General features: G+C 47.4%; 1 protein-coding gene across 12 annotated transcripts in view; it reads right to left on the minus strand.

Annotated features, from left to right (window-relative positions):
- Positions 1 to 17,621, minus strand: part of LOC143152095 (uncharacterized) — a 42,136-nt gene that overhangs the window by 11,906 nt on the left and 12,609 nt on the right. For 7 of the 12 annotated variants that reach the window (XM_076321806.1, XM_076321798.1, XM_076321800.1 and 4 more), the window contains exons 3-6: positions 13,314 to 13,419; positions 10,796 to 10,855; positions 715 to 851; positions 63 to 342 (exon numbers count right to left, since the gene is read on the minus strand). In XM_076321806.1, the coding sequence (XP_076177921.1) occupies positions 63 to 342; positions 715 to 851; positions 10,796 to 10,855; positions 13,314 to 13,419 (583 nt within the window). The remainder of the gene's footprint in view (positions 1 to 62; positions 343 to 714; positions 852 to 10,795; positions 10,856 to 13,313; positions 13,420 to 17,621) is intronic. The other 5 variants (XM_076321799.1, XM_076321810.1, XM_076321807.1 and 2 more) reach the window with 3 other exon arrangements.

Here is a 17,621-nt window from a genome sequence, read left to right on the forward strand (position 1 = left end):
GAACGATTTCTGGGAAACGAAACATCCAGATTTTATCGGGACATAATCCAAGAAGCATTTACCATCGCGTTTATGATCGACATCGCCGGGTCGTTTCTTGTGAACCGGGGCAGGTCCTGTAGGCGCGATACCCTGCTTAAGAGCTCCCATGCTGAGAGACTTTCTAGGTGGTCCTGTCGTACCTGCAGGCGCTCCCGCGGCCGTGACTCCCGGTGGCACTGTCTCGCCATTTGTCAGTTGAGGTCGTCTAGGCCAGGCGAACTGCAGCCGATACTCGGTGCTGATACGGGATATCGCTTTGCTTAGCTGACTCGGCGGCAAACCCGACTGCGCTGTAACTTCCTGCAATTGGATTATTTATTATTTCGCGAACAAATCTTCTTAATAGATTCGAACTGCTTTAGAGAATTGCGGCGAAGTCTTTGAAGTAGGCCGAGAGTGTTTCGAAATCATTTTTAGGGGAATCTGTTTAACCGTTCCGGTGCTCACGTACGCTTATAAGCGTTCGGTCGATCGGTGTACCACGGTGCGTTGAACCGTGTGGACGGTTCAACGGGTACGCTCAACGTGTCGAAATAATTCGGGAAGGGTCGAACAGAAATTTCCGAACTTTGTGGCTCGATACGCGATCAAAGATCCCGACCCACGTCGGGAACTACCACGTGCAAACGACGCGAGGAACGTCCTCGAACGTTCTCACGTTTCCCCACGTACCCGAACTTTGTCAGCTACAACGTTCGACTCGACGGCATCTATGCCACCTCCGTCGGCCGCCGTTATAAATTCGTGCGTCTTGTACGCGAGCTCCGGGCATTTCTTTCGTCTCGGCAACGGTGGTTCCAAGGTGGGTCCTGAAACGAACATCGTTCCCCGTTGAAAGCTCCCGTAACACGGCCCCGACTCGTACTACTCGTCACGATCTCGACCGCTCTGCTCTACGGATCGATTTTCCCGCGATCGGGATCGATACGATCGTTTTCACGTTTCGAGGCACGAAACCTCCCGTGAAACCCCCGAAATCCAACGATATCGCGCGCCTCGACGAAGTTTCGAGCGAGCCAAGACCCTCGAGGCTTCGTTCGACGGCGAAAATCGATTTCTGTTAATGGAACTAATTAACACAGCGGTCGAGATAGTGCGCGTGCACATGTACACGTGTGTCTAGGTGTAAATATATATATATATATATGCGTGTTTCTCTCTGTGTGTATGTGTGTGTGTGTGCGCACGTTCACCAAAAAAACGAACTCACAAATGAGCGAACTTCACGAGGCGAAAGCATGTAGAACAAGCGGAAGCTGCTACAAATCGTTCGCACAAATAACAAAGCATTCTCTCTAGAAGGAGAAGAAGAAGCAAAACAAAGAATTTAGCAATGTCCACGTGGTGCGAGGCGTCCACTCGCTTTTTACAAACCGTACTTAGCTCTTTATTTCTCTCTCTCACTCTCACTCTCACTCTCACACTCACTCTCACTCTCTCTCTCTCTCTTTCGTTATTCTCGCCGTACACCTGGTACCTGCAACCGGAAGTGGTCTCTTTTTCGCTCGAACGCAAGATCTCTGAAAGACGATTAAAACGACAAAGCGAAAAGCGTCTCGAGAGGGTCGTGGTTTCGCGGGAAACGTTCGCTTTGTAACGAGGGAAATAATGGGGCTAGTGCCGCGAAAGGTCCTTCTAACGACGAACTCGCAGACGTTTCCCGCGACAATTTCGTCGCCACGTTTATGTTGCCGCGATGATGTTAAATCGAGCCGACGTTCTACGCCATCCACTCGATAATCGTTCTCGACGCTCGAGGCTGTTACAGACGAGCTACTCGATGGCTGCCAAGCCACGTCGTTTACCTTCCTTTGTTTTTACCTTATCGTTTCGCCTAACGCACGATATTCCCTTCCGAACGAAGATGCAAAGGCACCTGTTCGCGTTTCCATTCGCGAAAGACCGAAACAGGTATAAAGAAAGGTTCGACTAACGTTGCCTGGTATCGTTAACCCCTTAAATCTACCAGCGGGGTACCTTGTCCAACTTTCGCTCGAAAGAAGAAAAGTTTTCAAAAATTCGAACGGAAACTGGTTTATTTTTCTTCCGTTCGGGAGAACCCTCTCAAAGTACAACTACTCGTTTTTGTATCGACGAGACAGAGAGTGTTTGTTGACAGAGACGGGCGAAATTTGATTCGAAACGGGACGCTACGAATAAAAGTCGTCGTATAGCGACGTGTACGCTCGTTCGATCGCGCGACTGAATTCTTATTCGTTTCTTGCGTAATATTTCGTCCCACGCAACGTGGACAGGCTACGTGTATATTTAAAACGCTCGTAAAACTATATCTCGTGACATTTCTTTCTACCTACGGGCGACACTCTACGATTAACGAGTAACGGACGAAAAGTGGTTCGTCTTTTATTCGTCGCGTCTCTGACAGTAAGTCCAAAGGACAGGGTAACTTTAAACGGTACACAGTTGCATTGGGTTGCTTGGAAAGTCGTTTCGTTTTCCAAAATGGACAATATACAATTTAATACAACGTTTGTACGCTGTAAAAAAATCGTGCTTCATTTTCACCAAAAAAACAGACGACTTTTCGAAGAACCCAATAGTTAGCTTTCGGTGGACACGCGTAGCCGAAAGATTTGTCGCTCAGGGAAAGCTACCTACGAGATACGGTGACCGATCGGCCATTGTTCCCGATTTCGAAGGTTCCCTTGGCTCGACGATGTATCGACTGTGGCAGCCGGTAGCGAGTGTCTGGTCTGTGAGAGCCCTTACCACTTTGCACGGTGAATTAAGGTCAACGGAAATCGGATTCGAACGGTATATCATTGAGCGGGGTGAAGTTGAACAACGATGAGGTCAAGTTGTCTGAAATGAAAAGCTCACGGGTGTCGTCCGATCCGCTCGTTCTCGAAGCTTCCTGTCACCTTTCGCGAGGACTTCCGCGCGAAACGGCTTCGATCCGTCCCGCTCGTGCATCCCGTTATTTCCGGTTTGGCCGTGCGTCCGATTCGTACGCGACAGCTCTACTTTTAGAACGCGGCTATTCTTGCTGGACGACGCCAGAGGCGACAATGCGCATACGAGAAAGATCGATGCGACGCCCGCGTGTCTATAGACGCGTGTCCGTGCGTGTGCGCGCGAGAGCAATGTGTGTGTGTGTGTGTGTGTGTGTACGTACGTACGTGTATACGTACGTGTTTACGTGTGTACGTGTGTGACGGTGCGTGGAATATTGACTCGGTTACGTAACCGTCTTTGCAATTTTAACGCAACGGCTCCACCGGTCGCTTGTTCGCGATTCTCGAAGAAACGAACCTTGCCCCCCTTTCGATCCCAACCGGCCGGATAATCGTAAGTAAAACGTGTAAAGTTAATCCGTGTAAAAGGTTAATTACGTTTATGGATCGGATGCTATTGGAATTTTCATCCCGGAACTTGGTCCCTTCGTCGGAGGGAGGGAGGATACTCTCGTCCTTCGAACCCTCGATACGTTCGCACGAACGTCTTTCGAACGATAAGGGGATCGCATGCCCTATCGCGTAGATTTAAAGGATTAGCTTGCGAAATTTCTCGAGTGGTGCTTCGTTAATCGTCTAAAAATAAGCAACAGATATAGTCAAATTTCAAGAGCCAAGTTCGTTCTTGTTTTAGCCGCTCCATTCCGATCGTGTTCGCCCGGTTCCCGATAAAATCGGGACCGCGACAATCACGTCCCGTCTTTACGAGTCTCTCGGTCCCTTTCCATCGCCGGGGTAACGCAAAACGATCGCACCGTCACGGTTTTATCGCGTTTCGTGGCTCGAGTATCGCGTTCCACCGTGCCCTTGCGATTTTAAACGTCTACCGCGTGTATCTCTCTCTCTCTCTCGAGTACCGAGTCAATTTCTTCCGGGTGGAACGAATCCATTTTTCGAGGCGCGCGTTCGCTGCTTAACGATCGCGTTTCGTACAACGCGAACGCGTTTTCTTCTCCGGAAAGAGAGAAATCGATCCGTCCCCTTTAAGAAATCACGGACGAGTAAGGTAAGAGAGTAAAAAAAAAAAAGCACCGAGATAACGACGACTCTCGCGGCGTATCTCGCTCAAAGGTAATCGCATCGGATGGCTCCCGGGTTTTGTGCTCCAGTTGCGTAGCTGAATGGAAATCGAGCCTCTCTGTTCAACCGTCCGTAAGGGAATGCTTCGTTTTACGGGCCTGAATTATTAGATCGTGCATGAAGAGACGTGTATCGCTCGACGGTTCTACCGTTTTCGTTCGACCGAAACGGCGGACAACTAATAACGGAAAACGGCCGTGCATGCGGACGGATACATTTGTGTAGACATTCCTCGTGGACGCATGCGATTCCTTCGGTTTTTCCACGTTCCCTAATTTCAAGCCACGTTCGCCCAGTTGCGGGTCCAGTACGCAGACGATGGTGGGGAAATATTCGTGCAACGTGCATGTCGCTACACACTTTTGCGACGGACGAACGAAGGTGCATGGAAGATCGATGCAATCTGAAAAGAAACACGCTCTTGGGCCGCGATCGATCGCGCACCAAGGCGAGAACCAATGGCAGAAATGAACCGCCATAGAGGCAGAGGATAAAAAAGCAATAGCGGCGCCGGCTCGTTTCACCGCTCTTTCGGTTTATCGAAGCGAAACCAAGTGCGGCTCGCTGCTCGCAACCCAACCCGCTAAAACTTCTCTGTCGTTTTCTTTTAATTGGAATTCCATTCGAGATCAACGAGATCGTGCGTTACAGGGTGACGCGATCGAAATTGAGCAACTTGTCTTCCTCTGTTTCAAACAACGCGAAGGAACGTTCAATTTTCATTTTCGAACTGTATCGTTCTACCGAATTCGTGGATAATTGACGTTCCGTGATAAGCAAGAAACTTTTCCATGTTTTTTTTACGCTGGAATCGTATCGTTTGAAACAGCAAAGACACTGAGACGGTTTCCTCTTCGTTGAAACACCCTGTACAACGAACGATCGGCTTTTCTCGGTCATCCGCGTCGCAAATTCTAGTTTAGCCCAGAAAACTGTGAGAAGGATTTCCGTGCGTATCAATAGCCCGGCGTGAATGAAACTGATAAGCCTGGTACCACCTCCCCTCTCTCTCTCTTTCTCTTTCTCTCCTTTCTCGATTTCCAAGCGTCACTCGACTCGTTGGCTATGAATCAATTATCTCCGCGGCCGACGTTTTCATTTCTGCCAATGGAATAACTCGCGTACCCGCTGAATGCGGATACCCCGAGATCGTCGCGACGAAAGTAAAAGTTTCACGATGCTGGGGGGTAGGGGGTGGGGGAAAGGTGAAACAAAAACGGGGAAAGGAGAACGACGGTGGTAAAAAGCGGGACTTTTTTCTCCATGTCACGTCTCGGTGATTCGCGAGTCCCGGGTAAATTGGTTACATCGAAACCACTGTTTACGCGCATGGAAAAGCGCTTTCGGTCCGAGACACTCGAGTCGAGTTTCCTTGATGATTGTGGATTAACGTAACCATGGTTTCCTTAGCGGTAACGAGACGCACAATTATAGGGAAAGTTTCGCTCGACGGTTTCAATCTTGATCGTATTTCGAGCAAATTGTTTCTTCTTTTCCACGTGACCAACGAGAGGCTGGAAAAAAATAAACTCGCTACGACGTGGACGCTCGTACAGTTTCTTCCACGTGCTTGGATCTTTCTCGTTATCGTTAACCGAGACGAACGATATCTTCCTCGGATCATTTTCAAACTTCCATTCGATCCCGACTCTTCGTTCGAGATTCGTCGTTTGAAATCGGCTCAAGTTTCGGTACCGAGCCCCGGTCGTGTAATTGAAACGTAAACGATCGAAAGTATTGCTCGAAGTTAACGAACGACGGCGTTAATCGTTTCCGTGATTTAACGTAGCAACGGGTCGCGTTCGTCGAACAACAATTTGGATCGCGTGTCCACGCCGATTGGACCAAACACGGTGGAACGAGAACAAATACGGTGAATCGTATGATTACGCGCGGCCTGTTATGTTCAAACAGTAATAACGAATCGCCGTAGCGATTCATCAGCTTGATCGAATCGAGTCAATAGTAATTGAGGACACACCGCTGCGAAAGCGACGCGAGGTTATCGCTGATAGCTGCGAAACCTAGAGAGAACGCTAGAAAAAAGGCTCGTAATGTTAAAAAAATATTTAATGGACGACCTGGACTTACACTCCATAGGTCACCGGACATTCGATAAATGTAGGATAAGAATGCGACGCTATGAAATGATGTAAATTATGAAACGAAAATACCTCGTGAAGATTAATGCTGACCGTACTGGCCGGGATCAATTTTACGAAAATGTTCGAGAACGATGTTTAAATGTTCGTTGACGTCTATCTCGTTCTACATTTTCTCGATTAACTTCATCGATACTACCTACCTAATTTTGTTCCGATCTTCCCGCTCGACGTACTCCGCGAATTCTACTTTATCTTTGGACACGTTCATCTCGGGAATTATTTACCCGGACAATTTCACTCGTATTGAAATCCCTTCGGAAAATTGCATTCGTAGCTTAAGCCTGCATTTTCCAATCCAGACGTGCAAGCACCCGGTGATTTACGCACGTTAGTGAATCTTTTCTTCGCGTACTTGAAAATTTGGAAGTTCACCGGTCTGGTTTCCAAAGGTCCACGCGGATCGATCCCGGTTTTAAAATAGCTGGTAACTTCGCGTTCGTCGAAGAACGATCGTGGAGATTCTTCTCCATGTGGAGCACGCACGTCGGGAAACATTGTTTAGTCATCTGGCCAGTGGAAAACAGGTCAGACGGGGGAATGATTTTCAGACCGAACAAAGTGTGATCGTTACCGAAAAAGTGGGTCGCTCCGCGAGTCTTCCGAAACACTCGGTTTCTTGCACGGCGAAATTACGGTATATCCGGGCGATAAAAATTTTACGTCGTCCGTGAGAGCAATCGATGCGACGACAGGTTCGTCCTCGCGGAGCGAAATAAAAAAGGGGATGTTTTAAACACTTCCGCGGAGTGAATGTCGTTGGATGTATCGCGTATAAGAGCGCAGCGAATGACAAACGAGAAAATGACAAGAAAAAGAAAAAAAAAAAAAAAGAAAAAGAAACGAAGGAAATGATCTCTGATCGATTTGTCGGTTAGCGTTCACCTTTCGCGGCCAATTTCCTAGCAAATACGTCTAACGTGGTTCTCCGTACCCGTGTATCCCGCGACGTTAATTAAATTCGTCGCTCATTATCCGAGGACGCGATTACTGCTACACCAGGCCTCCCGTGTGCAACACCAGATTAATTGTCTCGGGTGATTGTCTCGCTCGATCGCAGGGACGATTAATCGTCGCAATTTGATGATCGAAAGTTTTCGTAACGTACGCGTCGCGGGCGTTTCGTGGCCTCGATCGTTGGGATCGCGGGACGATATTAATCGCTGCGGTCTAATTGCAACGATTAATCGCTACAATCGGCCTGAAGTCCAAGGGGAGGTGCGCCTTTAACGCTCCCCCGTACGAAACACTCGCAACGTCCCCCGGGTGTAACGTTGATTATTTAATGACATTTTGCGCAACGACAAAGCTCGATGTACAGCAGCTAATTACGCAGAGAGAAAAAAGAGGCGCCTGACATGCTCGCTTTGAACAGTTCGTAAATGATGCGCGTCGCATGAAATATGCCGATGTACGAAAGTTGCGCGGCTTCGAAGGCAAACGTTGCACGGTGTGTACACTTCCGTTTCGTTTTCTTTTTTTTTCTTTTTTTTTTTTGTAAGCGAAAACGTTTCGAACCGGTCGGTTTTCTTTCGTCGAATAGAAACGGTGTCTTTCCCGAAACTGGATAACTCTCGTACGGTACCCTAACCGATAGTTTTCGAGTTACTCGAGGACGTTAGGTACCGTTTCGTGTATAAGAATAGTACTCGGTTTACGAGACATCGAATATCGATACGATCGAAATGAACGGTCGCAAGAACGATCGTTAGGCATTTGACTACGAAAGGCAACGTCTTCGATCTAGGTTTAATTGTTCCCGTCGCCCTTCGAATCCTCGTACCGCGGAACATTTGGAAACTTTTTCAAGCCGCGAGACTCGAACGGCCGTCGTTAATCGCCAGCCACCGAGTGTCTCGTCTAAAAGAGCCCTTGCACAGAGAGACACAGCCAAGCATCGTGAAAAACATTTTTTCGTGCAGGCGGCGGGATGCGGTTGCTGGAGAGTCTAGGTCGCATCTTCGAACGATGAGAAAGGCTTTCAACACGGATGCGCAACTGAAATGCGATTCTACTTGCTCTATCGACGGGAATGCGCGCCGACGATGCACGATCAACGTTAAAACCCACGGGAGAGAAGCTGCCTCGCCTCGCCTCGCCTCGCGAAAGGAGAAAGTAATTACGTAACCGGCGAGAGACTTTTTTTTCTTTTTTTACACGCGGCCCGGATAATTGCTTCGTTGGAAACTTTTTCACGACCGCGATACTCTTTGTGATCGTTCGGGGTTAAAAGAGAGAACAACGAAATACTTGGCCGAGAGTTAAGAATCGCTCGATCGTTTAACACCGAGCCACGGCGAGGAACGAAATTATTCCACGGGAACCGTGTCGTTGGTTTTTCGATCGGGGAATTTCGAAGCTGTCGATCGGGAAATTTCGAAGCTGTTGATCGGGGAAATTTCGAAGTTGTCTATTGGGAAATTTCGAAGCTGTCGATCAGGGAAATTTCGAAGTTGTCGATCGGGGAAATTTTCTAAGATGTCGATCGAGAAATTTCGAAACTGTCGATCGGGGAAATTTTGAAGTTGTCGATCGGGAAATTTCGAAGCTGTCGATCGGGGAAATTTCGAAGCTGTCGATCGGGGAAATTTCGAAGCTGTCGATCGGGGAAGTTTCGAAGTTGTCGATCAGGAAATTTCGAAGTTGTCTATTGGGAAATTTCGAAGCTGTCAATCGGGGAAATTTTCTAAGCTGTCAATCGGGGAAATTTTCTAAGCTGTCGATCGGGGAAGTTTCGAAGTTGTAGATCGGGGAAATTTCTAAGCTGTCGATCGGGGAAATTTCGAAGCTGTCGATCTAAGAGTTCCCCGGAAAATCATTCGTGGCGATTCGCGGAGCTCAATGTTGCGTAGCGTGTTCGCGGAGGCGCGAGCGATGTGCAAACTTTTCGTGCGAGTAAATGCGGAAGCGCATCGTGCTCTATCTAGGCTGTATCTACTCGAACGAAAGATAAGGGCTGTCGGGTGTAAATTTTCAAGCGGACTGCGATAGGCTCGCCCGAGAGCTCGATAAAACGTTCGAAATAAAAATGGAGACGTCCTTCGAGCGATCCGTTCGATGCCGCGGGGATAGTTTCCTCGTAAAAATGCACCTTCGATCGCCGCGACTCTGTCTCGACGAGATACGCTTCTCGGTGGAACGCGGTTCTTCTTTTTTTTTTCTTTCTCTTTCACGATCGTTAATCAGCGTCAGGTACCTTTGCGTGTCTCCTCGAAAAATGTCCCGAACTTCTTTTAATCGTCGCCAAGCGACAAACGTAAATTTCCTATTTACAGAACGTTCAAGGACAGTCGATGCAACCTAAACACAGCCTGCATAATGGGTTGCATTCACACACCGACGCTCGGATGAACATTCGCGTGAGATTCGTCGCAGAACTCAGGGGCAAACACGACAGGATGATTGGGTCGGGATAGATTGAAACATTCGGACCTGGTTCGCGCCGTTGTTCCCATCACGGTGTCTCTTGCGTTTCGTTTCACGAGCAACGAGTGTTTACCCCGATAGGAAGTTTCGACGTTGAGAACCGCTTCGCCCCGAGCGAACACCGACAATCCACCGTCATTTCGTTCTTCCATCTCTAGGAGCGAAACGACACGTAAACTGTCTCTAAACACGTAAGACGGTGGGCAATCTTTCATCGTTACATAGTTCTCTACTTCCACACGACACGCCGGTAACACCGGTACTCAAAGCCTGAAAGAGTGGCTTTCAGTTCGGCGCGAGGGTACACCGGATAAATTCGTAAGTTTGTGTGTTCTGAATTTCGAGGGGCAACTGGAAACGCACACTTACTACGAAAAGCAAAACGTTTCCGTCTTTATTCGAGAGACTTAATCCGTGTCGTCCCAGTCCACCGAGTTTGAACAAAATGATCCCGGCCGCCCAACGTCACCGACGAGAGACTCTATATACCTCACCGCCGTTACAAGGCCGGAAAAAGTCTTACCTATTGTTGGATTTATCCCCGAGACTTATCTAGCCAAGACATCGCGTTTCTTTCAAAGACGGAAGCGCTCCTTTCCCCGGAGTGAGTACGCTTTCTTTGCGGACGATATCGTCGGGTACAATTACGTGGCACGGTTCCGTGAGCACGGTTAACGCGTACGAAATAAAAAAAAAAAAGTCCTAGCCGACGATACGCGAATTACACCCGTGACTGGGAAGCTCCAGCGCGAACCAAGTCCAACACGCGTGATCGATGCACCGCAAGCAAGCATGCTTTGTTAACCCTTCGAGCACGCGAGATTCGCGCGTCAACGCATCCACGGAATCGCACGAGTCGCTTGCAGAGTCATCGCGAGGAAGGTGAAGCATCCAGCGATCTCTGAAAGCGAAAGTTAACCGGGAAGGGTTAATTGGTTCGGAGGGTTACTCGCACGCGCGCCAAACGGAAAGAAAGGGCGAGCAGGGAGAACAAAAATGGAGCAAGGCCAGGCGGAATTTCCCCAAGGGGCGTGAATAAGGGGCTAAAAACGAGCGAAATAAACCGTAATAATCTAGAGATGTTTGCGTAGCTCCGATCGTTCGTCTTACCTTCGTTGTTCTCATCCTCGGTCGACTTGGCCGATTGTAGCTTCGCGCTCGCTTGCGTCGCTGCAATCAAAATTCGCAGCTGGCACCGGTGTTCTTTTTTTCTTTCGCTTCTTTTACCGGACTCTCTCTCTCTCTCTCTCTCTCTTTTTTTTTTCTCTCTCTCCCTTTCTCTCCACTCGCACTATATCTAGTCGTCTTTTTGCCGTCTAGTCCGGTGACCCGTTTCGATTTCCGATGCTGCTTCCAAACTGGCCCGAACGCGGGCCAGATCCACGTTCGTCGTTCGGGGCGAACTCGTTGCCAAATCGAACGTGAATTGTTTTGCAAATGCTTTGCCCCCGGTAGGTATCGATACCCGATAAATTCGACTCGACTCGACTCGACTCGACTTTACGAAGCTAATTATTTTCACGGTACCGCGAGAATACTTTTGGTTTTCGAGTCGTGGCGCACGGAGCGAGTCGAGTAACAAAATAAGGTGAACGTTCGGGGCCCGCCGTGCCGGCGAATCTAGGCGAGAGATCTACTCGTTTGGTTGAGCGTCGAACGTTCGCACAGACATCGGTAGTCAGAGGGGGAAAAGAAAAGAAAAGAAAAAAAAATAGAAAAAAGTAAGAAAAGGTGAAATTTCACAACATCGAGACGATTGAACGAGTGTATACGCAGGGTGGGCGCGAGAAATTGTTACCGAACTTTGGCGATTCGATCGAAGCCGACGAAACGATATTTAATAAACATGAATTCGTGGGTGATTCGTTTACAAATTATAAGACGATCTTATCTATTCGCTGGTGAACCGTGTACGCAAACGTTTCACCGAGAATGACGCACGTGAGAAAAAATAAGGAAAAGATATATGAACAGTGATAAACGAACGATTAGGCGGCCGTGGCTTTCCACGTGATAATTTTATCGCGTTGCAAGCCGTGGTTGTTGAATTTCTCGCAAGCAGTTTTCAAGTTGTAACTACGTAGGGATATTCGTTGACGGCGTTACAGTCTTATAACTTCTAAACGGATGTTTCTCGAACCCATGTTTGTCAAGTATTTTTCGTTTCTTTCAACGAAGACAAAGTACCTCCAAAGTGTGGCAACATCTTTTGCACACCCTTCGTATAGATACGTGTATACTTGAAACATAATATAGACGTAGTGAGACAAAATATTATACATACTTATGACACGTATACGAGTCACGAGGGTGAGACATGGCGTGGTGTGAACCCGGGGGGTGAAACGTGACGACAGAGCATGTGCGATATATCGAGACGATATATATATTATATATATATATATATGTATATATATATACGAGTGGCAGCACGATCAAAGAAAACTCACTAAACACCTTTACAGATACTAAGAAGGGAGAAAAATATGAAAAAAAAAAAAAACAAAAAAAAAAACAAATATACAACAAAAGAATAAAATCGATAAATATGAATCATCCGGGCGAGACGAGCGTGAATTTGTTTCCACGTTGCATGGCAAAACGTGGCACGAATTAAAAATAATTCGAAAGCTTCGCTTGAACCCGGTACGTCGATGATCCGTGGTTTTTAATTTACAGCCGCACGTTTCGCCACGCAAATTTTTGTTTAAATAACGTACGCGTCGATTTTCTTAATTACGCGACGCGTTGTCTCTCCGCGCGAGAGATTTCGAACGTGAAAACGGAAACACCGAATCCGGGCTGGATTTCCGCGAGTGCGAGCCTCGCGAATCGTGTCGTTCGTCGCGAGACGAGCGCGATTATTCCGCTCGGCGACAGTGAATTTGCAAGAAATTTGCAATTTTAACCGCCGAGCGGCACACGGCACTATTTTTTCACGCTCGCGGCTTGGTAATATGATTCTAACGAATTTATGGAGACAATTAACTTTTAACCAGCATGGTACGAATACCTGAGCAAATTTATCTCTCCACTCGCTAGAAACTCGCGTTACTTCTCGTTTCGAAATATCCGATTCGCTTCGTGTAATTAATCGCGGCTTGTTGGCTTTTGTGTTTGCTCAGACATCGTACCGAGCCAACTATGCGACGATATAGCTAATGAGACTATCGTACTGATCAAGAGACTGATTTCGCTAGACCATGAGAAGAAGAAATTATACGAAGCGTTCCATACAGAATTGGGTCGAACTGGATCGTCGAAACGGTTTTAAACGGACAAAGAATACCGCCGAGAAACTATGTTAAATCTCTTCAAACGCTGCAATGCGTGTTACTATTATGCATTTATGTGGTACACTTAACCTCAGGTTCCTTTTTTTAGTACACGATTCTTTATTACTCGCGAGATAAGCGCACGCGTCGAAAGACCGGAGTATAATTTTGTACACGCGATGCCATACACAACAGCGTTAGCCCGTAAGAGATACCGAAGCTATTTCATTTTATCTAATGGCACTGTTTTCGCTCTCCTGAACCGTCGGAACGATGCAATCCGAGTCAGTCGCATGGAACAACCTGTATACAATTTATGATGGAACGTTAACAACGAATAGGGGTTAACTTACTCGACGTCGGCGGTGGTTGCGGCGCTCGACGGACGACCGTATGCTCTTGGTGCGGCCCAGTGTACTCGTGCCATGTGTACGTGCTCCTATACTCTGAATGGAGCTGCTGCAAATACACAATTAACGCGATGGGTCAGTAAAGAACGGATGGTGATCGTTTCTCGTTATTAAGATTCTAAACGCGTCCGAGAAAACATATTCCGAACGTTTTTTGGGCTAGCCGTGAGTAGTTTCAATTTCGACGGGACGTGGACGTCCGAGAACTTTTCCATCGATCATTTTCGCAAGAAAGGGTTCACCATCGTGGACATTCCGTGTGTTTTTTTTTCGAAAATGCTTTCTCTCGATCTTCTCGAATAGAAACGTAGCGATGTTTCAATTCGACCCATGGACCGCTCTCGTGACAAATTTCCAGATTCGTATCGAGGCCGGTAATCGAGCGCTGAGAGTGGTTTGATTCAACGTTAATTTCCATTCACGGCTCGTTCGCAACAATATCGAAAGAATCGTAGGGTCGCGGGGAACAATGAACGCTCCCCGTGCCAGATTCACAATAAAATCTAAATACGTCCGCCGTCTGAAACGTCATGCGCACAGTATCAACGGATAGAAAAAGTCGTTTCTGCGGGTGACAAGAACGTTTCGTTCGAACGCATCGCATAAAACACGGACCTCGCCGGCATTGTCAGCCAGTCCCACGTACAATCGAGTACAATGACGATGCACATCGGTCACAGAACGACCAGAGACGATATTCTTTTTGTTTCTCCCTTTTTCTTTCTCTACCCTTCTTTTTTTCTCTCTATTTCGAAAACTATTTCAACGAACGACGATCGATCCGTACAACGAGCGCACGTCGTTGTTGCAAAAGAGAAATAACGCGTCGATAAATAGGAACTAAACGGAGCGTCTTACCAACGCGAATTTCCTATTAGGGAAGGTAAGAAGTAAAAAAAAGAAGAACGTTGTCCAGGGCAAAGAGCAAGCCTCGCGGCTTTATAGCGTTAAACGACCGATCGAAGAGTCGATGCGCTTCTTTTCAACGTTGGATTTTTATAAACCCGAGAGATTCGCGCAACGCCGCTAATTGCGTTGTCCTGTTTCCTCAGAGTTGATTGATTTAGTTACTTAACCCAGATACAGCCGGACTCACGGCAGAAACGCAGACGGGACAACGCGATTCCGCCCCGGGGTGAAACAATCTCGACGCGTATGTACTCTTTCGGAGTGTTTTCATTTCTTTTCGTACGCGAGAGAGCGAGCAAGAGAAAGAGAAAGAGAAAGAGAAAGAGAAAGAGAGAGAGAGAAACAAAGAAATACGACGACAATGGTTGTTCGTTGTTCTTTCCACCAGGTATACGCGAACGGCCGTTCATTTGATACTCGACAAGTGTAATTACACTGCTCGAAATAATTGGAGGAGCGTGTTTCTGGCCAGCTTAGCAGAATCAACCGAATATCAAGAACAAAAGAAATAAATGTGTACGTAATGCAGGAATGTTTTTACCGAATATCAAATTTATACGGCCCGCGGAGCTCGCAAAGTAGTATATTATCGAACGATAAAGTCGTTTGAACGAGAGCCCCTCTAATTGGTTCGAACGGTATATTCAACGATACGTTTGTATTAGGAAAATGTAACGAGAATAAATAAATTCTCGAGATCTACTCAAGGCCGTTGTTTTCCGAACTTTTGCATTTATTGGTATTTTTTTTTTCCTTTTTCCTCTCTTCGAAGTGGAATCTACGTCACTTCCTAATACTCGAATTAAAGAGCAGCTAAATTGTTAAACAATAAACGGTACACGGTAGCTATTCTGTCTTTAAACAGAAGGCGACCGGCATCGTGAAACATTTTCAACGTTGTATCCGGCGTTCATTGTACCAATTAAAACATGCTGCAAGGTTTCGATAGATAGACAGACAGGTCGATGCTTGGGGCTTCTCCATAATCCATTTGCAAAAGCTTTAGGCTCATATGTCTTTCGCGCTACGAATAATTATTGTAATTTGGGCCGCGATACTGCAGACGTTGCGGCTATATATATATATATATTTTAACCTTATTAAAAAAAAAAAAAATAAGAAAAGTCCCCAATTTTATAATATCCGGATACAATATTCGGTACGTCGAGTGTTCGCGAGTGCGATTCGTACAGCTGGACTGACCATAAATTGTCGTTGTCAGGACGTGGGAGTTAATTGACCATAGAATTCGTTATTGAATTGTACAACGGTCAACGATACAACCGTTGCAAAGAAACGATACTCGATGAACATGGATTTCCCCGTGTTGTGAACAACGAACGCTTAAAATTCCGCTATTCTCGTATCGCGAGGATGAGATATTTATCGCGGCGAGGTGTTTCCTTGTATTTCGATGGAAAATTCATTTTCGATCGGGCTGGAACCCTTGACTCGTCGAAACTTTAACCTAGGAAGACGGCGATCGAAAATGGCCAGGCGCGTTTAAAAATACAACGAATCGACGTAGAACGAGAAACCAACGGCCACAACTTGCACCGTGAACTCCCGTATCTACGGCAGCCGGTCTATCGATTTTCATACGTTCATTTATTAATGGCGATGTGGGGCACCGTTAACCTTTTCATGTGTCGCCGCGCCCACAACGCCACGAACACTTCGATATTTTCGTCAGAACGATACGCGGTTGATAATGCCAATTCAATTATCGTTTGGTAAACTTTTCCCTCGATTCTAGCTACCGTGGTCGTCGTTCACCTATATCGGTTGGAGAACAATCGTGCGAAGAAAACGGAGAGGGAACGGTAATCGGAACGATTTTCTTCCTTGCAATGTTTAAAAAAAATGAAGAAATTCCTCGTTGTCCCTGGTGGTACTCGAGAAACTAACGCTACGGTCCACCCCGTAGAGCGTAAGCGTACTCGGTGGAAGGATTATAGCGAAGTACTCGAGGCCCACTCGAGTGATATACAAAGCGATACCCTCGAGGGTACAAACCGACGAATGTGTTTTTCCCACGGGCAAAAAATCCCTGCTGCGCAGATTGTGTACAGACCCTTAAGCCCTTTCGTTGCTAAGATTCGAGGACTCGGCGCGCGGTGTTCGGTCGAACGTTTAAAAGCGTCCCGGAGCATCGTAAGAGCGTGTGTTCCACGGTGCGAGAAACTATGCTAGAGATTCGTCCCGGAGCCCTCGACGTTTCAAGCGTCCCCGTTTTCACGACCTCGGTCTGTGTTCCTTCCATCGAGCGGACACTCGAAACTATCGCGATACGGGAAACTCCAAGGAAACGAATCGCGCGAATAAATGCCAATGCGATTGCATCGATTCACCGAGTGATGGTACCGAGTGTTCGCGAAAGTTTCGTACATCTGCTTCGAGTATCGACCAAGAACCGTGGCCCTTCGTCCAATACGAGTGGGATCTCTGGTGGTACACTGCCCGTGGGAACGCACAGTTTCCTCAAAAGCATCGATACACCGTCGTGGAAAGCAACGGCCGAAGACTAACAAGCCCGGGGAACTCGTTCGAAACGTGGCTCGTTAATGGCCGGCCGAATCGTGCTCGTGCAAAAGGAGAAGAGAGAAAAAAGTAACGCGCCGACGATGATGGCGGTGGTGGTGAAGAGAAATCAAAGATCAAAATCGTTCTCTCTCTTTATCATTTACTCTTTCTTTCTTCCTTTCGTTTCCCTCTTTCTCCCTCGTTCGCAATTATTTCGATGAAACTAGATAACGGGTGGACGAACGCCGCGCACGCGAAGGTCCACGGAATAATGTCGTTAAAGGTTCCACTTAACGAGGCGGCGAGTTAATTGATAATTACGCGGCAGCCCGGAGAAAACTGCATCGAGGGATATCGCGTGCGCAATTAATCGAGAGAACGGTGCACAACCGCGGCGTGTAATTGAACACGATGCCGAGACGAACGACGACGCTGAAACTCGTGTTCCTCGGTTCGGTCTACGATCGCGGTGAACGAGGACCGACGATGGCCCGCCTTTGTCACGGATAATTTCAATAATTTGCCGGGAAACTCGGACGAAAAGTCCGTCGTTTGCACGCTCGACGTCGCGAAAATTCGACGGGGGAACTCGACGATTACCGGTTCCCGTCCCTCCTCGGTGGATTGTTCAACAACGGGCCGACCGATACGAGAATCGATTTTGTCGGGACGAGTATAGACCCGTGGAAACATTCCACGACGATGGAATACACGACTCGACTCGACTCGACTCGACGCGGCGTTCCGTACTCATTAACGAAACCGACGTGAATGAAACTTCGTTTAAATTGAACGAGCATTCTGAAGTGTGTACCAGAC

This window comes from Ptiloglossa arizonensis, chromosome 10 (genome assembly GCF_051014685.1).
Source record: "Ptiloglossa arizonensis isolate GNS036 chromosome 10, iyPtiAriz1_principal, whole genome shotgun sequence".
Taxonomy (NCBI): Eukaryota; Metazoa; Arthropoda; class Insecta; order Hymenoptera; family Colletidae; genus Ptiloglossa; species Ptiloglossa arizonensis.